Source organism: Patiria miniata, unplaced genomic scaffold (genome assembly GCF_015706575.1).
Source record: "Patiria miniata isolate m_02_andy unplaced genomic scaffold, ASM1570657v1 HiC_scaffold_3, whole genome shotgun sequence".
Classification (NCBI taxonomy): domain Eukaryota; kingdom Metazoa; phylum Echinodermata; class Asteroidea; order Valvatida; family Asterinidae; genus Patiria; species Patiria miniata.
Genome location: NW_024037069.1, coordinates 22,763,941 through 22,785,443, shown reverse-complemented (window position 1 = coordinate 22,785,443; position 21,503 = coordinate 22,763,941). Strand labels below are relative to the sequence as shown.

Sequence of the window (21,503 nt, the reverse complement as noted above, 5' to 3'; positions counted from 1 at the left end):
AAAAACCAGATGCTGGATTTCAAAGGATTCTGAGCAGTAAGGTTTGAAGAATTCCAGTATTGACAAACAGTATATTGTGGTTCCCGCTGCTACCTCAGTTTTTAACTGGCAACCTCAGAAAGCCCAATCATTCAGTGGTTGAGATGTCTTCTCTAGTAAGCAAGAGGTTTTGGTTTTGAATCCTAACCAAGACAGCTTGCATTTTTCCTCACAGGGTCTAAGACGGCACTGTAGTATATGCTTATAAACATGATGTTGGTAAAGGCACAGCCAAAATTTTCAATAAGGCTCGCTCAATGACGGCCATCTCTGTAGGAGAACTGCAACTGCGTATTTTACGCAATCAAGCACGCATTACGCAATGTTGAAAATGTTCCAAACACACGCGCTTGTTGCAACCGATGCTCGTTATGCAAGTTGACGCTCAAAATGCCGATGCACGTGGATGGTCTGTAGGAAATGACGTCATTTGAACGAGACCTATTGGCAAACATAGATACCAAGCAAGAAGTGCTACTATTTTAAAAGATTTGACAATTTTTGTAGAACATACATCTTCATGGCCGTTGGCACAGCAGAGGTGCAGGGGAGTGTTACCATCATTATCTTCCACGTTCACTGAAGCTCCTTCATCTAATAAGAGTAACTGCGAAGAAAGAAAGAACAACACCTGAAACGTACAAATATCCCAGAACTCTGGCGCTCTCAGAGTAGTTCGCTACAACTCTCTCCAACACCACAATACATCAAACAACCAAACCAGCATTTCCACAATTTCACCCCTCCCCCCCCCAAAAAAAAATCCAAGTGCCCTTGATCACTGGAACATGCTAACTGTTTCCCCAAAACACAATTCAAAACTCTCCTAATAAGAGTAACTGCGAAGAAAGATAGAAAGAACAACACCTGAAACGTACAAATATCCCAGAACTCTGGCGCTCTCAGAGTAGTTCGCTACAACTCTCTCCAACACCACAATACATCACACAACCAAACCAGCATTTCCACAATTTCACACCCCCCCCCCCACAAAAAAAAAATCCAAGTGCCCTTGATCACTGAAACATGCTAACTGTTTCCCCAAAACACACTTCAAAACTCTCCAGAATCTATGCGAGAAATGATAAACAGCAGGCTCCAACTTTGAAGAAAAAAAATTATGTTTGGGTAACAAAGAGGGCGGAGGATAGCTTCAGTACAGGCGCCCAGTCAGCAAATGCAGTTAATGGGTACGTTCGTTTAGCTCACCCGGATCGACTCGGGTTTAGCCCAGTGCCGTTAGATTAGCTCTGACGTCATTCTCGGGACTCACCCAGGTTAGCCACCACAGACTCTGCTCGTAGTGCAGAGTCAGTAGTGGAAAATACATCACACGCATGGTTGTTCATTCCAAGAAAAGGACAAATATGGCGGCCAGACGGCAGAAATCTCAAGTGGACCAGAAAATCAACTTTATTTAAAGTCTGAAGTGAAATATTTATTGAGTTCATTGTGACATTACTGGCTTTAATTTCAGCCCAACTTTTTTGAGTTTTGCAATTGACTGAAAAGCAGTAAATCTCAAACTAATATCCAATCCGAAACGGGCGTTTTGTCAGTGGCTTCGGTCACGGCTACGGACATCACGTGAGGATCACGATGGCCCGCATTTGAGCATTCAATTAGCCCGGCTGTCATGGCTAACCCACCTGCCTTTACCTGTGAGCTACTTGAAAACACCCACTATAGAGGTCAGTGGTGCATTAATGTACAATACTATAATACTTACTACGACATGTTGTTGGCCTCTGCTGCATGCTACATGAAGTGGCGTTGAGCCGTGGTAATCGGTAGCATTAACATCGCCACCTCTCAACAACAGAACATTAATGACATCAGTATGACCTGCAGGGAATAATGCAGAACAAAATGATGTGAAAGCGCCTCACAGGTTGTTTGTGTGGAAACATTACTACACGCAGAAACCAGTAGAAGTTCACTTTAACTGATTGTAATTTGTTGTTTTTTTAATAAAATGTCTTGTATGCCACATATAAAGGGACTGTTTGAAATTACAAGCCAAACAATTATTTCAACCAATTAACAGCCCTTGCTCTGGTATTAAAGGTAGTCATGCCACACACAAAATAAATATTTTGAAAAAATGAAAGAAAATAAGTTACATCTGCCCTTTTTTTTAGTCCATTACTTCTGGTGTTAACAATGAATTGTTTTGCTGGGACATACAAAATAACAAATGTGCACTCTGTTATTAAAATAACAAATGTGCACTCTAACATGGCTGTTACACATATGGTCTATTAAATGAGATGACTCCTAAACAGAACATTTACCAAAAATAGCATATTTACCAAGCATAGCTATGCAAACTTAATCAATGAATTCAAGAAGTGTAAAGTCAAATTGAAATGGCTTACCGTACATTGCGGCTACATGCATGGCAGTACCGCCTCGGTCATCTCTAGATGATGCCGTCACTGCTCGCGGATCATTACGCTTCCTGAACAACAAACCAGTAAACATACAAGTAATCACGGTTCTCATTCTGTATAATACATGTAGCATGGTACAGTACCACCTTGGTCATCTCTAGATGATGCCGCCATTGCTCGCGGATTAGTACGCTTCCTGAACAACAAACCACCGAACAAGTAAGTGATTCAGAATTATAGTTCACAGGTTATTTAGTGAGTAAACTTTGGAGTTGATTTCAAAACAAAATTAATTCGAAAAATTCAGGAAATTGTCGAAGCATACTCTGATGAGTACTTACGTGGCCACCAGTTCCTCACATTTGTCGCAGCCGCACAGCGGGTGGCACATCTGGTCTAGGAGCCAGCTGTGATCGTTGGAGCTGAGTTCTAGCATCTTGGCTACGTCTGTGGTGTGTCCTTCCCTGGCATGCTGCAAACAACAATCATATTCCATTCAATTCAATAATGATGAAAATATGTGACATGTTCGGTCAAAACCAGACACTTCTGGGCAGAGCTGCAAATGGGGATATGACCCCCTCCCCTCCCCCCCCCCCCCCAAAAAAGTTGGGCTGATTTTCTAGGTTTTTTCCTGATATTTAAATGTGTATTCCATTCAACCAGATAATGAAGGTATGTGACGTGTTCTGTCCAAACCAGATGCTACAGGGAAGAACCTTTATTTTATGTAGATATTACCCTCCCCACCCCCCACCCCCCAAAAAACAGGCCGGTTCCTGCCCCACAATTAGTATCGATATTGTACAGACTGGGAGCCAGTCTGCTCGCAAAGCAGATCTGTTTGTGCCCAAAACAAAAATCCTTTTCTCACAGGTTAGCAGACGTCTAAAAAATGGGGGAAAAGGAGGATTTCTGGTTGGAATGAAACATACCAGTTGAAAATTTATTAATAAAAGAAAAAATTGAATTTGATGAGGAGCACAGGGAACACAACTTTAATAGTAACGGTAAATTTATTATAAACAGCTGTACTGCTGAGCCAAATAAAATCAGTTCACATTTGCCCCTCCCCATCCCAACATCCAACAAATACAAACAGTTTCAAAATACCTGACAAAGAAAAGAATGTCATTCCTAACCTGAAAAAGCACATCGATTGCTGAAGTATCTGTATCGGCTTGGTCTATATTCTGCCACATACTGTCAGTGGACATCATCCTGCGTAGTACATGCAGCTTCTCTGGGTTGGCGGCACCGATCACTACATTGCTCATGTTGCCCATCTTGACATGCTCCACGGCCGCCTCGATGGAAGCCAGATAAAACCTGGAAAGGGGGAGGAGAGAAATCTTCCAAATACTGATTTTTGCAGGGAAGTTTTATAGAATTGAGTGACGTACCAGGAGTCAGAATGTTCCTTTCAACGTAAACAAGCCACTGCATGCATGCAAATCACAATAGGGACCATGAGACTCGGAAAAAGTTGTCTATTAAAGATATAGTCCATCATTTGTAATTTGTGCATTTTGTTCGTTTGAAGCAACAAAAGCGTTCAAAATCTAATGAAGGATACTGAACAACTAAACCTGATGAAGTTTCAGCTAAGCTTCAGCTGTATATTCCGAGAAAAACAGCATTCTAGGATCTCAATTACAAATCAAAAGTTACTGAATCATGTTTTGAATTGTTTTGAATTGCAGCTATACGCGACGTCGCGCACTGATCCAACAAATTATAGCAACCGCGCGCGCGTGTGCGTCGTGCCAATGCTTGCGCGCGCTACGCCGAATAACAAAACGAACTACTAATTTAAATTTGCCTACGGTGCGTCTTAAGACGCACCGTTGGAAAGGCCTTCTTTCGTTGATTACTTCAAAATGACAGCTTGCCAGAAAGAATAATTTCACAGGGAGTTTAGTCCCCTTACTATCTTTCAACCAAGTATGTTTTTCACCAATAATTACACCAGTTACTTTTCGGATAGCTGCAAATGATGGACTATAGCTTTAAATTATTTAGTGTTGTTACTTCATCCGGCACACTATCGGCCATGCGCATCTCACATCAAAATATTTAAATGTGCTATGTAAGTCTGGTGAAATTATCACACAAATGTGACCTGCCATGTCATAATGAGGAATAAGTCCCATCGTTGACTTTTTTAGTTTCATATACCATGTAAAAGAGCTACTCTTTAGCTTTCTAATGACACCAAACTTATTTCTGTAGCTCAAAAAACTACAGTCTACAAAACTTTGGTGTATTTTGCCACCTACCCGAATTCCCCGTCAGCAAAGCTGGAGAAGCGAAAGTTCATCATGAAGGTGAGGTTGGCCAGCCAGTTAGGGATGTCTGCTTTCACCACCAGGTAGACCAGTAAAGGGAGCAAGTCATCCGAGGACATCGCTGGAGCTGAGGACAACATTGAAGAAACAAAGCAAGAGAGTGTGAACTCGTCTCCGTTTTGGGGGCTGAAAAACCCGAACACCTCTTGTTTGTCAAAAAAAAAAAACACAAGCATGTAGCTCTGGTTCATTAATTGTTGTGGAAATGGAATCCGAGGGTGGGGAAGACCACTGGGAGGGACCGTTTCCCGGGAAGATTCTTATTGGTTTGTACCAGGCATGCGACTGGAAATTCAGGAAAACCGAGGAAATTCCAAGCCACACAACACGTTGTACAGTGTTTTTCAATTTGTAATAAAATCCACAAATTCCTTGAACTTGACTCAACATGGCACTGACTTGTGATTGCCTTACAATCAGTCTGGTGATGGACTTGTCTACACAATAAAACTCCAATTTTGCACTTCGACGACTGACCTGGTTCCTTGGAGCGTGCTCTAAACCCCGGCTGGCTGATGGCCATCACGGTACGGCGTAGACAGTGCAGCTTCTCCAACGGTGTGCGGTACTGGTTCAGTGTGGACAGCTCGCGTCGAGCCCGGGGAACGTTGGCCGTGAATTCTGGCCGGACTCCGACATCTCGGACCTGGAGCTCTGAGAGATTCCTGGTGGTCTTGTTCAATGCTGCATCCTGTCCAAAGCATACAAATCTCAATTACATGATAAGTTACATTTGTCATTAGGCCTTCTAGAAAAAAAATGTTTTCTTTGCACGACGCTCCACTGCGACACTGCATACTCCAATCGCACGCGTCATACTTAACAATTGTTGACTGCTGTGATGTGGGATATATTTTGAACATCCAAGGGGCGCAAAGCACCCGAGGCAAAGCTATGTGAGGGTGCTATGTGCCGAGGGAGTTCAAAGCCATAACACACTCCCTGTGGGATATCACGTATGTGATATCCCACAGGGAGTGTGCCATGACTTTTTATAAACTTGACACGTGATCGTTCTAGGCCAATGAAAATAAAGTATTCAAGACAGAGGTATAACAATTAAGTATGGTCACACAATCGCGCCCGTGATTGGGCAAACTATCATGGTGCATGGCTTTTATTCATGGATTGACAACTGAATCATGTGGAAAACCATTAGTGAACACTAGACACTACTATCAATGATGACACTACAGTAATTTACATGTAGGCACAATCACAACGCAATTGCCAATGCATCTCACAAATCTTTAGCAAGTAACTTTTTTTACACTGAGTAAGGCCAAAAAAAAAAATAAGTTGGTCTCTGGTCAGCGCGCGTCGATTTTAATCATGCGCGTCGATCTTTTTTTTTTCCAAAATGTTCCGCGGTAGCTCCAACAGCGCCCTCTATTTCCACACCTCCTCAATTTGTTTTACCAAAGAGCACCAAGGAATGGGAAATTGCACCAAGGTAAATGATCAAAAGCACCAAGGCAAATTATGGAGGACACCAATGTACATGAGGACACCAAACAAGCAAAATAGTACCCCACCTTGTCTGTACAATCCAAGCTTGAAGAAAAAAAAAAAAGCAAAAAAAAAAAAAGCCGCATCGCCGCGTCAATTCCGGAACTTTGGTCTGACCAGAGACCGAATTTTTTTGGGGGGCCTAATACATATGAAAACGGCCCCAATCTGTTGGGAAGCTAGGGCCTACCTGGCTGGCTAGGAAGGAGCTGATAGCCTTGAAGACTTTGCCATACACACCGTGCAGGATGTAGGTCTCCATCGACGTCTTGAGGTTATCCATGTGACCATGATGCTGACGTACTGTCTTGCGCTGTAAGAGAAAAAAAAAAACTCACCCAAATAGTCTGATGCTCTGCGAATCAATAATTTGCTGGTGTCTAAACTATACATGTATGTACAGGGGGACAATACCAACAGACCAAAAGATGGGGACATTATGAAACAGCTTTTCACATCTTATCAGCACAGAACCATTAGAGCAACTTGCAGTTATAGTCAGGTGATTCGTAAAGGAATCTACACTTTCCTGTCTTGACTTCAGGGAACAAGACCAAGATGGCCAACACTCGAAGTTGATTTTAATACTTAATCAACACAGCATTTTCAATCAATTAGCATGGCGATAGTATGGTGACGCAGGGGTAGATCTACACTCTAGTTGTGCCTTGACTTCAGGGAACAAGACCAAGATGGCCGATGGATGACACGGCTATCTTACCAGGACGGAGTCTCTGAGTGCTATTTGCATGGCCATGGAAAACAGTGCGCTGGTCTCATCAATGGTGTGTCGTAGGGTCTCCATCTGTTGGCTTGTGTTACGGAAATTTGTGACGAGGTCGTCCACCTGTTTCTGAGAGTATTTACTATCTATAGATAAAAAAGTACAGAACTTACTTAGCATGTACCTTGCTGATTCACTCTTTCAGTTAACCATCCCCAAACTCCCCAAAACTCCCCAAAACTAGCAAGATGTAGAGTGCACACATAATAATATCACTACATTTAGAGGATTTAGCAGGATCAAGATAGGCAGAGCCTAGCTAGCAACTAGTTATTCACATGGGACTTGATGCCCCTGGAAAATTCAAGTACAAAGCTGTGCCATTGGTGTTGTGCACTCTGGGGTATTCAAGAAATGTTTCTTGGTAGAAATGTGTAGATTGTTAAATCAAAGGATATCTTGTGCTTTTATTACTGGCATGACACGTTACTGATTTTTTTTTAAACATCCATAGTAAACTGATTATCATAGTTCAACTTGGACTAATAAGAACTGATGATGGTTATGAAAACAACCCATTCCTAAGAAGGAATTTGCGTAGGGGTCATGTACATTTTTAATTCAATATTGGGTTTTCCTTCACCAATGCATTTTATAAACACCGTATACTCAGTGTCGTCCCGAGTGATTGTGAGCAAAATCACTCTGGTGAGACTCGAACCTACGACCCCCTGCTCACTACTGCAGACGTCCCACCACTCGACCACCGAGCCGGCCGGGGTCGGCTAGCTGGTTCAAATCGAATATAGCAGTGGGTACCAAAAATGACCCAAACCTTGAACAAAATATCAGCAATAATCTCTTGCACATGTTGCACTGCCATACTTACATTTACTTCCCCACAGGAAATCTGCACAATCATCCAAGGTTTCTAGACACGTTGACACGGGATCCTCAACCACCTCTGTGCATGCAACCAAATTTCAGTGATTATGCGCTAATTAAAGAAATACACCATGCTTGAATCCTTCCTCAGACTCAACTACATTTCCTCATGCACCTAAATTTGATTCTTCCTTATCAAAACCCTCCCTCTCTCAGTGACAATCTGCAGAGAGTTACCCTATATGCCACAATCTATCAGGTGACAGGTTTTAACAGGTCTGTTAACTGGCCTCATATTGGTACAATTGACAGGCTGTGATAGGTATGTTAACTGAGGGTACCATGCCTTGACTGACATTGATAGATGTGGTGGGTCAGCGCTGGTGAGTGCCTGTCAATGATGGATTTAGCTCAGTAAAGTGAAGACACGTTCACTCATGCATTCCAGCCAAACAAAGGCGTCGCCTTTATGGCTGCTACACAATCTGTAGCAGTATTCATGGTCACCCTATCTATCAAACCACTTCAACAGGCTTTTATTTTTGGTATACAGTTTAATCCATAGGGGTTTCTGGTAGTTGGTGACCAGCCTTGAATAAGCTATTGAGAGGTAGGGGTTAGGTTTTTTGACAGTTTGTGATAGTTATAAGTATAGAACGGAAAAAAAATAGCTAAAATTGGTGCTTGCTTATATAGTGCTTTCCATCATATCATGTTGTTCTCTTTGACAGCCATCTTGCCTCTTCAACCTTGCATCAATGTTCCCCGAAAGGGGTCAGCCCCCACCCCCTCCACTGCTAAAGTGTTACTGCCATTTCAAAATTTCAAACAAACCATGAATGGAAAATGACGAAGTAAACACAGTTGAACAAAGAAATTGACTGGAGCGGGGTTTGAACCTGCGACCTCTAGATTACCGCTCCGGCGACCTAAGAAACTGAGCTATCTAGCTCTATCCAAATAGTCCATGCCAAACCGACCACTTTTCACTCCATGAAGGCTACTGGTCAAGTCACTTCATTTTACTTGAACACTAACCCTGCCAGAAGCAACAGGTCGAAAAGTCTGGTGCACTTTGATGCATTAATTTAAGCTATCAACACCAGTGCATGAAAAGCCAGTTCTGAAACAATGAGAGCTAGTCCCATTGATCAATGCCACAGTTGTATCCTGCTGCATTCGGTGACCAGGACTCTTAGGCAGTTTGGCCTTGAGACTTTTGACCTAATGGATCTTGCTGCACTGGGCAGGCTTGTCACTTAGACAAATGTTGCATGTTGCTGCGTTTGGCAGGGTTCCTAGCCAAAATACCCTGTAGGGTTAGGGTTAAGAGGTATTTGGCCCATTACCATATCTGAAAAAATTCTTAACTGAAAAGAAAAACAAACGTACCATTTCCGCCTTCCAGCAACCTATCTATACAGACGACCCTATAACTATCGTCCTGATCGTTATAGTAGGTCTCTTCAAACAGGATGTGAACGATTCTTATCTCTTTAAATCCTTTGGTCGTGGTAATGGAGTCACCACTGAGTTGTACCTCCTATAAAGAAAATAGAATTCTTCAAAAGTATTTCGTGCGCGGGTTAACAAAAAGTAATGTTTCCAACAGCAATTTTAACTTTCATGGCAAGATCTGCACAAATGTCTTAGTTGTTGTGGCAAACAAATCGATTCCCATTAAATATAAATCAGTCCAAACCTTGTTGTTGAGGGTTGTGTAGCATCCAGACTTCCCATCGTTGGGTTGGAGTATGTGCGACTCAAAGTCAGCTTGGGTTAGAGAGAAACGAGCAAAGACTCCGGTCCTCGGTATGCAGATCTAAATGGCGGAGTAAAAGAGTCGGAGATAGGACACTCATTCATAAACGTTTTTATGTCCATATTGCTGGCATTTACAGTTCATGTACATCAAATAAGTTAATGAGTAAACAACATAATTCCAGCCCCACGTTGTTACTTTTTGCAATTGACGGAAAAGCAGCAAATCACAAAGTATGACTTGCAGTCTGAAAAGGGCCTTTTGTCAATGGGTATAAGGCTGTGGCTAAAGCAGCAGCACTTGAGGATCATGATGGCCTACGTTTGAGCGTTCGATAAGCCTACTCTCATGGCTATTAAACCTGTCTGCCTTATCCGAGTCCATCTGGGTGAGCTTCTCGAACGCACCCATTAATACAAAACTGATCATGTTTTTCAACTAATCAAAACGTCGGGTGTCAAACCCTACTGTGACCTTTCTGGTGCTGTGCCTCTTTTTTTAAGTTCTGGCAGAAGCTTCTACACATGGTGGTCGCTATGTCTGTCTTTCTGTCCCCTAAAATTCATCAAAAATATCTGATCAAAAGACCGGCTTTGTTTTGATTGATGCACAAGCGTGTCTAGTTTGCATATGAAGTGAAACATTCCCAAACCAGGCCAGAACTTTTTGTGGACTTGCGCTTGTTTAGTTTTTAGTGTGTTTTTAAGGAGTTGATGACAAGTTGATGGTTGTTGACGGCCACTGACAGTAGTTTACAGTAATTAGTATGAAAACTATGACCAATTACCAGTAATCGCTGTCTAGCAGCTTGCTGGTGTAGCTGCCGATATTTGGTCTGCATGATGGTGAAGAATCGATTCTCGGCCAAGTCTTCATCATAGGAGTAGCCCTCCATTGCCGTCGTTTGTGTCGTTCTTCAGCTCTGAATTGCTTGCCTAGTCTCTGATCTGTGAATGCCACAAAGCAGGCGTAACTTTGATGTTTAAAATGTGTCTCGGTGGGTTGTGTTTTTTTTAAAAAGGGACTACGCCAGAGAATAACAAACACTTCGTAAGCATCAGAATATTATCATCCATTTTCAAATTTTTATCCATATTCGAAGTCACTGAAGAAAACATTATGAGAAAAATCCAAGGAGGAAGAATCAGACGCCACTCTGTTGGTTATATTATGGCAAAGACGTCTAGACGATGTCTGCACAGTTTCACTTGTGAGTCATATCCACAAACATTTTTTTTTTTTTTTACTGGTTTTTTTTCGAAACAAAACTAAGACATGAATTTGGTGCAGGCAGTTTAATATTTGCTGCCGTTGAATATAGCATTCATGCAATTTGCAAGTTTCACATCAGGTGTCACATGTATGGGTTAGCATTCAGCACTCTCGATTCAAGAAAAGTTGATTTTAAGAAATTAGGTCTGGGAACAAAATACAGCAGGAAACTTTCAAAGTTCCAGGCTGTCCACGCCAACCCAGTAATACATACATCATGTAATATTACAGTGTAAAGTTTAATATGGGCCTACATACATATGGACAGGTTTTCAGTAGGCCCAAGTTAGTGTCGAATGTTAATGTTCAATATAATTGCAATGAATAACATAATTAAATACATCAGATTTTGAAAAAGAAAAAAAGAATATTAAATTTTCATCCGAATGCATCTAGCCACAATGTGGCTCAAATGCTGGACTTCCTGGAAAGAACGTTACATCCCGATGCCATTTTTTCATCATTATCGTTATTATATCAATGAACTTGAAGGTTAGTCATCATGGTCATTGCAAAAATGTTGAAAAACATTCATCTGTGACTAAGAAACATTGGCGATCGTGTAGTGTAGGGCCCAGTTCCCATAAGGGAACAAAATCCACTTTAAAATTATTAGACCGACCAAACTAGTTGGCGACATTCTCAATAAACAGGTATGTCATAGATAGAGGGCAGGGTTTTGATTTGTTGAGGAAAATTTTGGGGTAAAATGACGATGACAGCGCGGCGACAACATGCGACCCGAAAATAAAGATGGCGATCACCGTGCGATGTACCGTGAGCATACACGGCGCGCTGAATCGCAAGGCACAAACCGCGCAGGAAAATCGTGATTTCTACCCCAAGAATCTGTTTAAAATTGCAAAATGGGCATCATTAGAATTGAGAAAAGTCTGCTTTTGATTGTAAAGGTGATTTTTGAGCAATAAAAAAACATTTTTGACTCTAATTTGATCAAAACAAAACAAGGGCCCTACACTACACGATCGCCGAAACATTTCCCATTTGTTTCAAAATGCACTCGACTCTCATATAGACTTTGTACCCAACCAAAGAAGCAGTGTCTGGATACAACATTGTTTCCGACTTCCTGTCAATATGGAAACAGGGGAAAGAGTAGCCCCACTTGCATGACTTGTATGGCCTCCGCATTGCTGCGCTGTACGTTCAGCCACACGCCTGGTTTTCCAACCTACTGAGGAGTTTATTCCAAACACTGGCGCACCTGTTTTTGGGCGCCTTTTTTTTTTACATACCACTGATATGGTTGTATTCTATGATTTCTCATCTTTTGCCCTCCGGGTAAATTAGGTGATATTTCTTCATTTTTTTTGGGAGAAATTCAGACATCTTTCTGGAGTCCATATGCGCCAGTTTGGTTCTTAACTCCTCAGTAGGTTGGGAAACCAGGCGTGTGGCCTAACGTACAGCGCAGCAATACGGAGGCCACACAAGTGGGCCACATTTTATATTGTTCATGTACCCTAACGTGGCGCGGCCCCTAACGTGGCGCACTTTCATTTTTCGCCTGTAGCGCCTAGCTAGAGCAAAAGTTTTAACTGAAATTTCCAAGAAAGTGAAATTTCATCAAGTTCTTAACACTCCCGTTCATAAATCGCGAGTTTATTTACCCGTTACAAGTTAAAAGAAAAAAATATTTTGGCGTGATTTTCCGATTTTATTTTCAAGTGCAAAGTGAACCCTTTGAAAATGCCCCGAAAATAAGAAAATAATTTTCTGACAAACATCTGGCTGGGTTTGTAAGTAAATATAATAATGATTTATCTGAATTTATCAAGTTTACAGAAATTCTTAAATGTTAATTTGGATTTTTCTGAGATTTATTCAAGTGCGCCACGTTAGGGAACACTCCGCCAATTTGTGCCCAATTTCCGGACGCGACCGTTTTTGCATTTCGGATTAAATTTTATGAAACCGAAATTGTTCACAGAGGTTAAATAGTAAACATTAATAAGGTAAAAGTACCAGCATTTCACTGCATGAATTTGAGGTTTATCAACAAAGAGGTTTGGCAACACTACACGAGGAAAGTTGGGTAAGCTTCGAAGTGCGCCACGTTAGGGAACACGACTATACGCAGCTAATCATGTATTGAAATTGTGTCCGGAAACTGGGCAAAGCAACTCGTCCACGGAATTAAGTTTTAATCCCTGTAAATTAAAGAACTATCCGTATTAAAAAAAAACATTTCTGTGCAATTTACATCCGCTACTTTGATTATACTAATAATAAAACTGGACAAAACTGGGAGGAAAGTTAATTAACATGTTTTCTTACACGACGTACCGTACAGATAACGATAACGAAAGCCATCGTCCTCGTCCTCGTCCTCGATCGTAATCAGTTAAGCTGTCAAGTGAGGGCGCTACACATTCAGTCCAATCTATTTTTAGCTGCAGATAATAACTTAATTACTGCTCTATGTCGTTCGTTCGTTGGTTCGTTCGTTCGTTGGTTCGTTCGTTGGAATGCACACCTGTGCACTTTATATAACCTTGGCCACCTCCTGCCTGAGGTCCTGTTTCGCTTTAATGGGCCTCAATTTGCAAGTTGCAGTTTGCAGGGTCACTATTATTAGTTTGCATGGTGAAATTACATGGCTCAATGACGTCACTCGTGTAATTATGAACCGAACTCACTGGCCCCCAGCTTCTGAGATCACTATTTGAGCTTGTTTTTTATGGTATTCTAAAACGGACAGGCAATGATGGTCGTGGTCCAACTTTTCAAACGTCGATCGTTCCTCAACTTTCAAATGTCCGTACTTAAGTTTTTGGGCATCTTTTGACGGTTGACGTTATGACGCATTTAAATTAGCCTGCGAACGTCGGTGCGCATTATGACATAATATTACCACGCTTTTCTTTTCAACCTTATTCGTTTATGGGCAATCATTTCATCGTTTGGTCATTCAAATAAAGACGATTTTTTCCTATTTTCTCACAGGTTTTGAAATTCTACGGTGACTATAAAATTATGTAATGTAATAAACTAGCTGATAGAGGGATAGATGATATAAACGAAACAATGCATGAATGAAAAGAGAAAGGCCTAAGTATTTTTTTTTAAATTCTTAAAACTCCGCCTTAAATTTTTTTTTTTCGCGTCCACCGAGCTGTTCTGACTTTTTAGCCTCGAGCCTTGCGCATCTTTAGACACCAAAAACATACATTACCAGCACGTTGTCGTAAAAGTTGGTATCTCCATTTTGTCTTAACTTGTTCTTTTAAAATGGGGTAATTGAGCGTGATGGTAGAGTGACGTTCTTCGATCGTCAGTCTTGGGGTTGGAGGTTCGAGCCCCAGCATGTCACCAACGACATTTTTTTTTCGTCAGAGCGAAGGGGGTGGGATGGGGGACTGACGACAACACGTGACTTTTGACGTCACCACTCTTTGCAATCATAGGTTTATATATATTATAAATTCCCTACTTGGAAAGTGCGAGCCGGTAGCCAATCGGTAGAGTGACGTTCTTCGATCGTCAGTCTTGGGGTTGGAGGTTCGAGCCCCAGCATGTCACCAATGACATTAATTTTTTTTCGTAAGGGGGTCGGGTGGAGGACTTTTGACGTCACCACCATTTGCAATCATAGGTTTATATATATTATAAATTCCGAACTTGATAAGTGCGAGCCGGTAGAACAGTCGGTATAGATAAAGTGACGTTCTTCGATCGACAGTCTTGGGGTTGGAGGTTCGAGCCGCAGCATGTCACCAACGACATTTTTTTTTCTTCGTCACAACCGAGTCGGGTGGAATGGAAGACTGACGACGACACGTGACTTTGACGTCTCCACCCTTTGATTTCATAGGTTTATATATATTATAAATTCCGTACTTGGTAAGTGCGAGCCGGTAGCCCAGTCGGTAGAGTGACGTTCTTCGATCGTCAGTCTTGAGGTTGGAGGTTCGAGACCCAGCATGTCACCAATGACATTTATTGTTTTTTTCGTCAGAGCGAAGGGGGTGGGTGGAGGACTGACGACGACACGTGACTTTTGACGTCACCACCATTTGCAATCATAGATTTATATATATTATAAATTCACAGTGCGAGCCGGTAGCCCAGTCGGTAGAGTGACGTTCTTCGATCGTCAGTCTTGGGGATGGAGGTTCGAGCCCCAGCATGTCACCAATGACATTTTTTTTTTCGTCAGAGCGAAGGGGGTCGGTTGGAGGACTGACGACGACACGTGACTTTTGACGTCACCACTCTTTGCAATCATAGGTTTATATATATTATAAATTCCCTACTTGGAAAGTGCGAGCCGGTAGCCAATCGGTAGAGTGACGTTCTTCGATCGTCAGTCTTGGGGATGGAGGTTCGAGCCCCAGCATGTCACCAATGACATTTTTTTTTTCGTCAGAGCGAAGGGGGTCGGGTGGAGGACTGACGACGACACGTGACTTTTGACGTCACCACTCTTTGCAATCATAGGTTTATATATATTATAAATTCCGAATTTGATAAGTGCGAGCCGGTAGCCCAGTCGGTAGAGTGACGTTCTTCGATCGTCAGTCTTCGGGTTGGAGGTTCGAGTCCCAGCATGTCACCAATGGCATTTATTTTTCTTAGTCAGAGCGAAGGGGGTCGGGTGGAGGACTGGCGACGACACGTGACTTTTGACGTCACCACCATTTGCAATCATAGGTTTATATATATTATAAATTCCAAACTTGATAAGTGCGAGCCCGTAGCCCACCCAGGTGAAAATTCCAGTTGAAACCAGTTACAATTTCAACTGGTTTTAACTGGGATTAACTGGTGTCCAACTGGTACCTGTTCGATTCAACTGGTTTCAACTGGTAGCTCAACTGGATTCAGCAGAACCAGTTGAAACCAGTTGAACTTACCAGTTACCAACTGGCAATTCTTGTTGTGCCAACAGGAACCAGTTGAAACCAGTTGAAAAAAGAGTTTATCAACTGGCAATTCTTGTTGTGTCCACAGCCAGTTGAAACCTGTTGAAGAAACCATGGCAATTCTTGTTGTGCCATATCAATTAACTGGAACCAGTTGAAACCAGTGTTAAGAAACCAGTTATCAACTGGCAATTCTTGTGGTGTTAATAGGAACCAGTTGAAACCAGTTGAATTAGCAACCAAACTGGTCACGGTAGTGGTATCCAAGTGTCAACATGTTCTGGACCAGTTGAAACCAGTTAACGTACCAGTTGCAGAAACCAGTGTCAACAGGAAATTTAAAACCAACAGCTATAGGGCCCGGACCATCAACAATTGAAACCAGTTGATGGAACCATATAAATGGAAAAAGTTATTACCAGCTGTTAATTATTTGCCATTTGCTCATGTTATATATATTTTTTTGCTTTGCGGTAGATGGTCGATCATTAATTGTTTTTCAGTTTTGAGCTTATAATTGAGAACTGAAGAGAAGAATTTCAATGGGAAATTGACTTAAGATTTTCAGTAGAAAACCAGCCAACATGATTCAAGACTGCACATCATGTTTGTCGCGGTTGCGGTTCAATAATATGATGGACTCTTCCCCCCCCCCCCCCAACCCGTGCAGCGATATACTGTATGGGAATGCATTGTACATGTACATTCCACACAACGTATACTGTACATGTACATGTATATGACTTACACTGTCCAGTCTTGCGCAAGGTCACTTCATGCCCTTTGACACACGTACTATAGTGGTCAGCACACAGCATATACTGTACATGTAAATATGACCTTGCCTCAACCAGAAAAACCGTTAGGCCACATTGCGCTAGCCTGCATGCAGTTCAGTTCTACTACTCATTCAAAATGGTTAAAGACGGAGCAGGCACAAATGTATCGTCTTCTCGAAAAAACACTGATTACATGTATTGTATTCAGTTCCAAATCCGCGTCCAAAAGCATCACACATGTCTGTAAACATACAGCTTATTAGTCAGAGTTAATATTCCTGCAGCACCATGGTCTTTGCGGAATGGGAGATAGTTTGGACAGAACCTTTCGTTTCTGGAGCCCTGTTCTTTCAAACCTACAGTTTGTTGTAGGCCTTACTGGTAAGTTTGTACTGAATGTTTCAAATACCCAGCTTTTTTTTATTCGTATCCGTTGTACAGCATTGATTCTGTCACATTTGTACTACATTTTATGTTTGATATCATTATTTGCTTAAACATGCTTAAGCTTTGTTTGTGATCAGCTGGCCATGCTGGTGAGAAAATAAAGCTCATAGTCATATCCAAGTATTATACATTTTGTACATTTACTAGCACGACTAGTTCTACATAATACTCGAAGCAGTCACAATGAGGAATACATGTATATGAGTTTGGACTCCTGGTTAATTCTGTCGTATTCCCATAAAATGCAAGAAACAGCACACCTTTAATAATTTCAGGGATCAGGAAAGTATTGCATAAAGCAAGGTAAATGAAATATTGGTGGTATTAGGATACAAATTAATTGCGGATCACAATTTCTTCGGCATTGCAGAAGTTAATCAGGTTACTTTTAATAATGTTAAGAATGAACATATTAAAAGCAAAATCCTGACAAAGTGGTGGTTTCTGAAAGTACAACTAGAGCTGTCTTATTCAGCCCAGACCATCTTTGTTCTTAAGGGTTTTTTGGAGGGTTTGCTTTTCTTACTTTTTAATTTGTTTTTGGTTTGTTCTCAATGACAGGGAGCCATGGACACAATGGAACAGTCAATCGATACGTGAGGAGAGGAGTTTTGCAACAGAGACGGGTGCGACAGTGACGGGAAAAGGCTCAGGAGACACTGGAGAAGCACGTATATATAGGAACAATCTGCAGCAAATTAAGTGACTCGGAGTGTAATTGTTATAACCATTTGAAGCACGCGAACTGGATATCAAAACAGTGACGTTATTTCTGCAAGGCTTCAGTGTTACAGCTTTGGTGTTTTTCATCTTTGATTCGATAAAATTTGACCAGTACATGAAAGTTCTGTGCTTCCCAGGACCTGTTTCCCCAGGTCTGTACATTTCTCCATTTTTTTGTCAATATTATGATGATCTGAGACTGAATGTTAATTGCCCTGGATTTATCAAGCCATTGAAGTTTCCTGTAAATTTACTCACCGAGATATTGAGACGAGTTTCATAATTAAAACGAATAGGCTAGCTTTACTGTTTTAGCGTGGATTGTGGCCTAATTATGAAACGAGAGGCATTAAACTCAAACCAAAACCTTCCCTCTTTTATCCTCAACATTCAAATTTACATGTAAGTTGGATTGTGGAAAATCATCTAGCCATCAAAAAAATCTTGTAAAAATCAAGTGTAAAATAACTTCCACCACCATCTTGATAGTTTTTCATGGTTCAAGACTTCTGCATCTATTTATTTGAAAAGCCAATTATAATATTTCATTGATTATGATGATACACATTTTGTAAATAGTGTCAAATATATACAACGTACAGTATTTGCCAAAACATTTTGCTCCCCTTTGTCTCATTTGTAATACTTGTATCCGGATAATCACTCTTTATTATCAATTGCAAAATATCTATCTGGATATATTCAACAAACTACATGTATTCGCCCTTGAAGCAACCCACAGATCTCAACCCGCCTGTTCAAGACCATTTCAACCCGCTAACGACAGTTTGATGCCAACTACAGACCAATTCAAAACGACTTCACAGTTCCAAACCAGTTGGCAACAGCTCATGTCATTTGTGAACCAGTTGGAAACCATGTTCACCAGTTAAACCAGTTGGAAACCAGTTGAACCAGTTGGAAACTTCATACCAGTTGGAAACTTCATACCAGTTAAACCAGTTCATACCAGTTAACCAGTTGATAACCAGTTACACCAGTTGCCCAGTTCATACCAGTTAAACTGATTTGGCACCAGTTGAAACCAGTTAGAAACCAGTTCAACCAGTGGCCCAGTTAGAAACCAGTTACACCAGTTGCCCAGTTCATACCAGTTTGAAACCAGTTATAAACCAGTTAAACCAGTTGCCCAGTTAGAAACCAGTTAAACCAGTTGCCCAGTTCATACCAGTTAAACCAGTTCAAAACCAGTTCATACCAGTTGAACCAGTTAATACCAGTTAAACCAGTTAAAACCAGTCACCAATTCCCAGTTCAACTGGGACCAGTTGAAACCAGTTGAAACCAGTTCAACTGGTTTCAACTGGAATTTTCACCTGGGCAGTCGGTAGAGTGACGTTCTTCGATCGTCAGCCTTGGGGTTGGAGGTTCGAGACCCAGCATGTCACCAATGACATTTATTGTTTTTTTCGTCAAAGCGAAGAGGGTGGATGGAGGACTGACGACGACACGTGACTTTTGACGTCACCACCCTTTGCAATCATAGGTTTATATATATTATAAATTCCCTACTTGGTAAGTGCGAGCCGGTAGAACAGTCGGTATAGAGTGACGTTCTTCGATCGACAGTCTTGGGGTTGGAGGTTCGAGCCCCAGCATGTCACCAACGACATTTTTGTTTTCGTCAGAGCGAAGGGGGTGGGTGGAGGACTGACGACGACACGTGACTTTTGACGTCACCACCATTTGCAATCATAGATTAGAGTGACGTTCTTCGATCGTCAGTCTTGGGGATGGAGGTTCGAGCCCCAGCATGTCACCAATGACATTTTTTTTTTCGTCAGAGCGAAGGGGGTCGGTTGGAGGACTGACGACGACACGTGACTTTTGACGTCACCACTCTTTGCAATCATAGGTTTATATATATTATAAATTCCCTACTTGGAAAGTGCGAGCCGGTAGCCAATCGGTAGAGTGACGTTCTTCGATCGTCAGTCTTGGGGATGGAGGTTCGAGCCCCAGCATGTCACCAATGACATTTATTTTTTTTCGTCAGGGGGTCGGGTGGAGGACTGACAACGACACGTGACTTTTGACGTCACCACCATGTGCAATCATAGGTTTATATATATTATAAATTCCGAACTTGATAAGTGCGAGCCGGTAGCCAAGTCGGTAGAGTGACGTTCTTTGATCGTCAGTCCAGAGGTTAGAGGTTCGAGCCCCAGCATGTCACCAATGACATTTATTTTTCTTAGTCAGAGCGAAGGGGGTCGGGTGGAGGACTGGCGACGACACGTGACTTTTGACGTCACCACCATTTGCAATCATAGGTTTATATATATTATAAATTCCAAACTTGATAAGTGCGAGCCCGTAGCCCAGTCGGTAGAGTGACGTTCTTCGATCGTCAGCCTTGGGGTTGGAGGTTCGAGACCCAGCATGTCACCAATGACATTTATTGTTTTTTTCGTCAAAGCGAAGAGGGTGGATGGAGGACTGACGACGACACGTGACTTTTGACGTCACCACCCTTTGCAATCATAGGTTTATATATATTATAAATTCCCTACTTGGTAAGTGCGAGCCGGTAGAACAGTCGGTATAGAGTGACGTTCTTCGATCGTCAGTCTTGGGGTTGGAGGTTCGAGACCCAGCATGTCACCAATGACATTTATTGTTTTTTTCGTCAATAGCGAAGAGGGTGGGTGGAGGACTGACGACGACACGTGACTTTTGACGTCACCACCATTTGCAATCATAGGTTTATATATATTATAAATTCCCTACTTGGTAAGTGCGAGCCGGTAGAACAGTCGGTATAGAGTGACGTTCTTCGATCGACAGTCTTGGGGTTGGAGGTTCGAGCCCCCGCATGTCACCAACGACATTTTTTTTTTCGTCTGAGGGAAGGGGGTGGGATGGACGACTGACGACGACACGTGACTTTTGACATCACCACCCTTTGCAATCATAGGTTTATATATATTATAAATTCCGTACTTGGTATGTGCGAGCCGGTAGCCCAGTCGGTAGAGTGACGTTCTTCGATCGTCAGTCTTGAGGTTGGAGGTTCGAGACCAAGCATGTCACCAATGACATTTATTGTTTTTTTTCGTTAGAGCGAAGGGGGTGGGTGGAGGACTGACGACGACTCGTGACTTTTGACTTCGACACCATTTGCAATCATATATATAGGTTTATATATATTATAAATTCCGTACTTGGTAAGTGCGAGCCGGTAGCCCAGTCGGTAGAGTGACGTTCTTCGATTGACAGTCTTGGGGTTGGAGGTTCGAGCCCCAGCATGTCACCAATGACATTTATTTTTTTTCGTCAGGGGGTCGGGTGGAGGACTGACAACGACACGTGACTTTTGACGTCACCACCATGTGCAATCATAGGTTTATATATATTATAAATTCCGAACTTGATAAGTGCGAGCCGGTAGCCAAGTCGGTAGAGTGACGTTCTTTGATCGTCAGTCCAGAGGTTAGAGGTTCGAGCCCCAGCATGTCACCAATGACATTTATTTTTTTTCGTCAGAGCAAAGGGGGTCGGGTGGGGGACTGACGACGACACGTGACTTTTGACGTCACCACCATTTGCAATCATAAGTTTATATATATTATAAATTCCGTACTTGGTAAGTGCGAGCCGGTAGCCCAGTCGGTAGGGTGACGTTCTTCGATCGTCAGTCTTGAGGTTGGAGGTTCGAGACCAAGCATGTCACCAATGACATTTATTGTTTTTTCGTCAGAGCGAAGGGGGTGGG

The 21,503-nt window shown here is 42.0% G+C and overlaps 1 protein-coding gene and 1 long non-coding RNA gene across 2 annotated transcripts in view; one reads left to right on the top strand and one right to left on the bottom strand.

Annotated features, from left to right (window-relative positions):
• LOC119737690 (ankyrin repeat domain-containing protein 27-like) overlaps window positions 1-13,279 on the bottom strand; it is a 46,376-nt gene extending 33,097 nt beyond the window's left edge. Inside the window, exons 1-14 of the mRNA XM_038212226.1 lie at window positions 13,240-13,279; window positions 10,448-10,607; window positions 9,601-9,720; window positions 9,291-9,441; window positions 7,903-7,977; window positions 7,011-7,159; window positions 6,480-6,602; window positions 5,258-5,471; window positions 4,712-4,847; window positions 3,575-3,761; window positions 2,774-2,904; window positions 2,418-2,500; window positions 1,769-1,884; window positions 554-646 (exon numbers count right to left, since the gene is read on the bottom strand). Of these exons, the coding sequence (XP_038068154.1) occupies window positions 554-646; window positions 1,769-1,884; window positions 2,418-2,500; window positions 2,774-2,904; window positions 3,575-3,761; window positions 4,712-4,847; window positions 5,258-5,471; window positions 6,480-6,602; window positions 7,011-7,159; window positions 7,903-7,977; window positions 9,291-9,441; window positions 9,601-9,720; window positions 10,448-10,555 (1,686 nt within the window). The 5' untranslated portion in view covers window positions 10,556-10,607; window positions 13,240-13,279. The remainder of the gene's footprint in view (window positions 1-553; window positions 647-1,768; window positions 1,885-2,417; window positions 2,501-2,773; window positions 2,905-3,574; window positions 3,762-4,711; window positions 4,848-5,257; window positions 5,472-6,479; window positions 6,603-7,010; window positions 7,160-7,902; window positions 7,978-9,290; window positions 9,442-9,600; window positions 9,721-10,447; window positions 10,608-13,239) is intronic.
• Window positions 13,280-16,566: 3,287 nt separating this feature from the next.
• LOC119738641 lies at window positions 16,567-18,383 on the top strand. Its single transcript, XR_005272483.1, has 2 exons — window positions 16,567-16,978; window positions 17,606-18,383. It is a non-coding gene; the product is annotated as an uncharacterized LOC119738641 (long non-coding RNA).
• The last annotated feature ends 3,120 nt before the right edge of the window (window positions 18,384-21,503 follow it).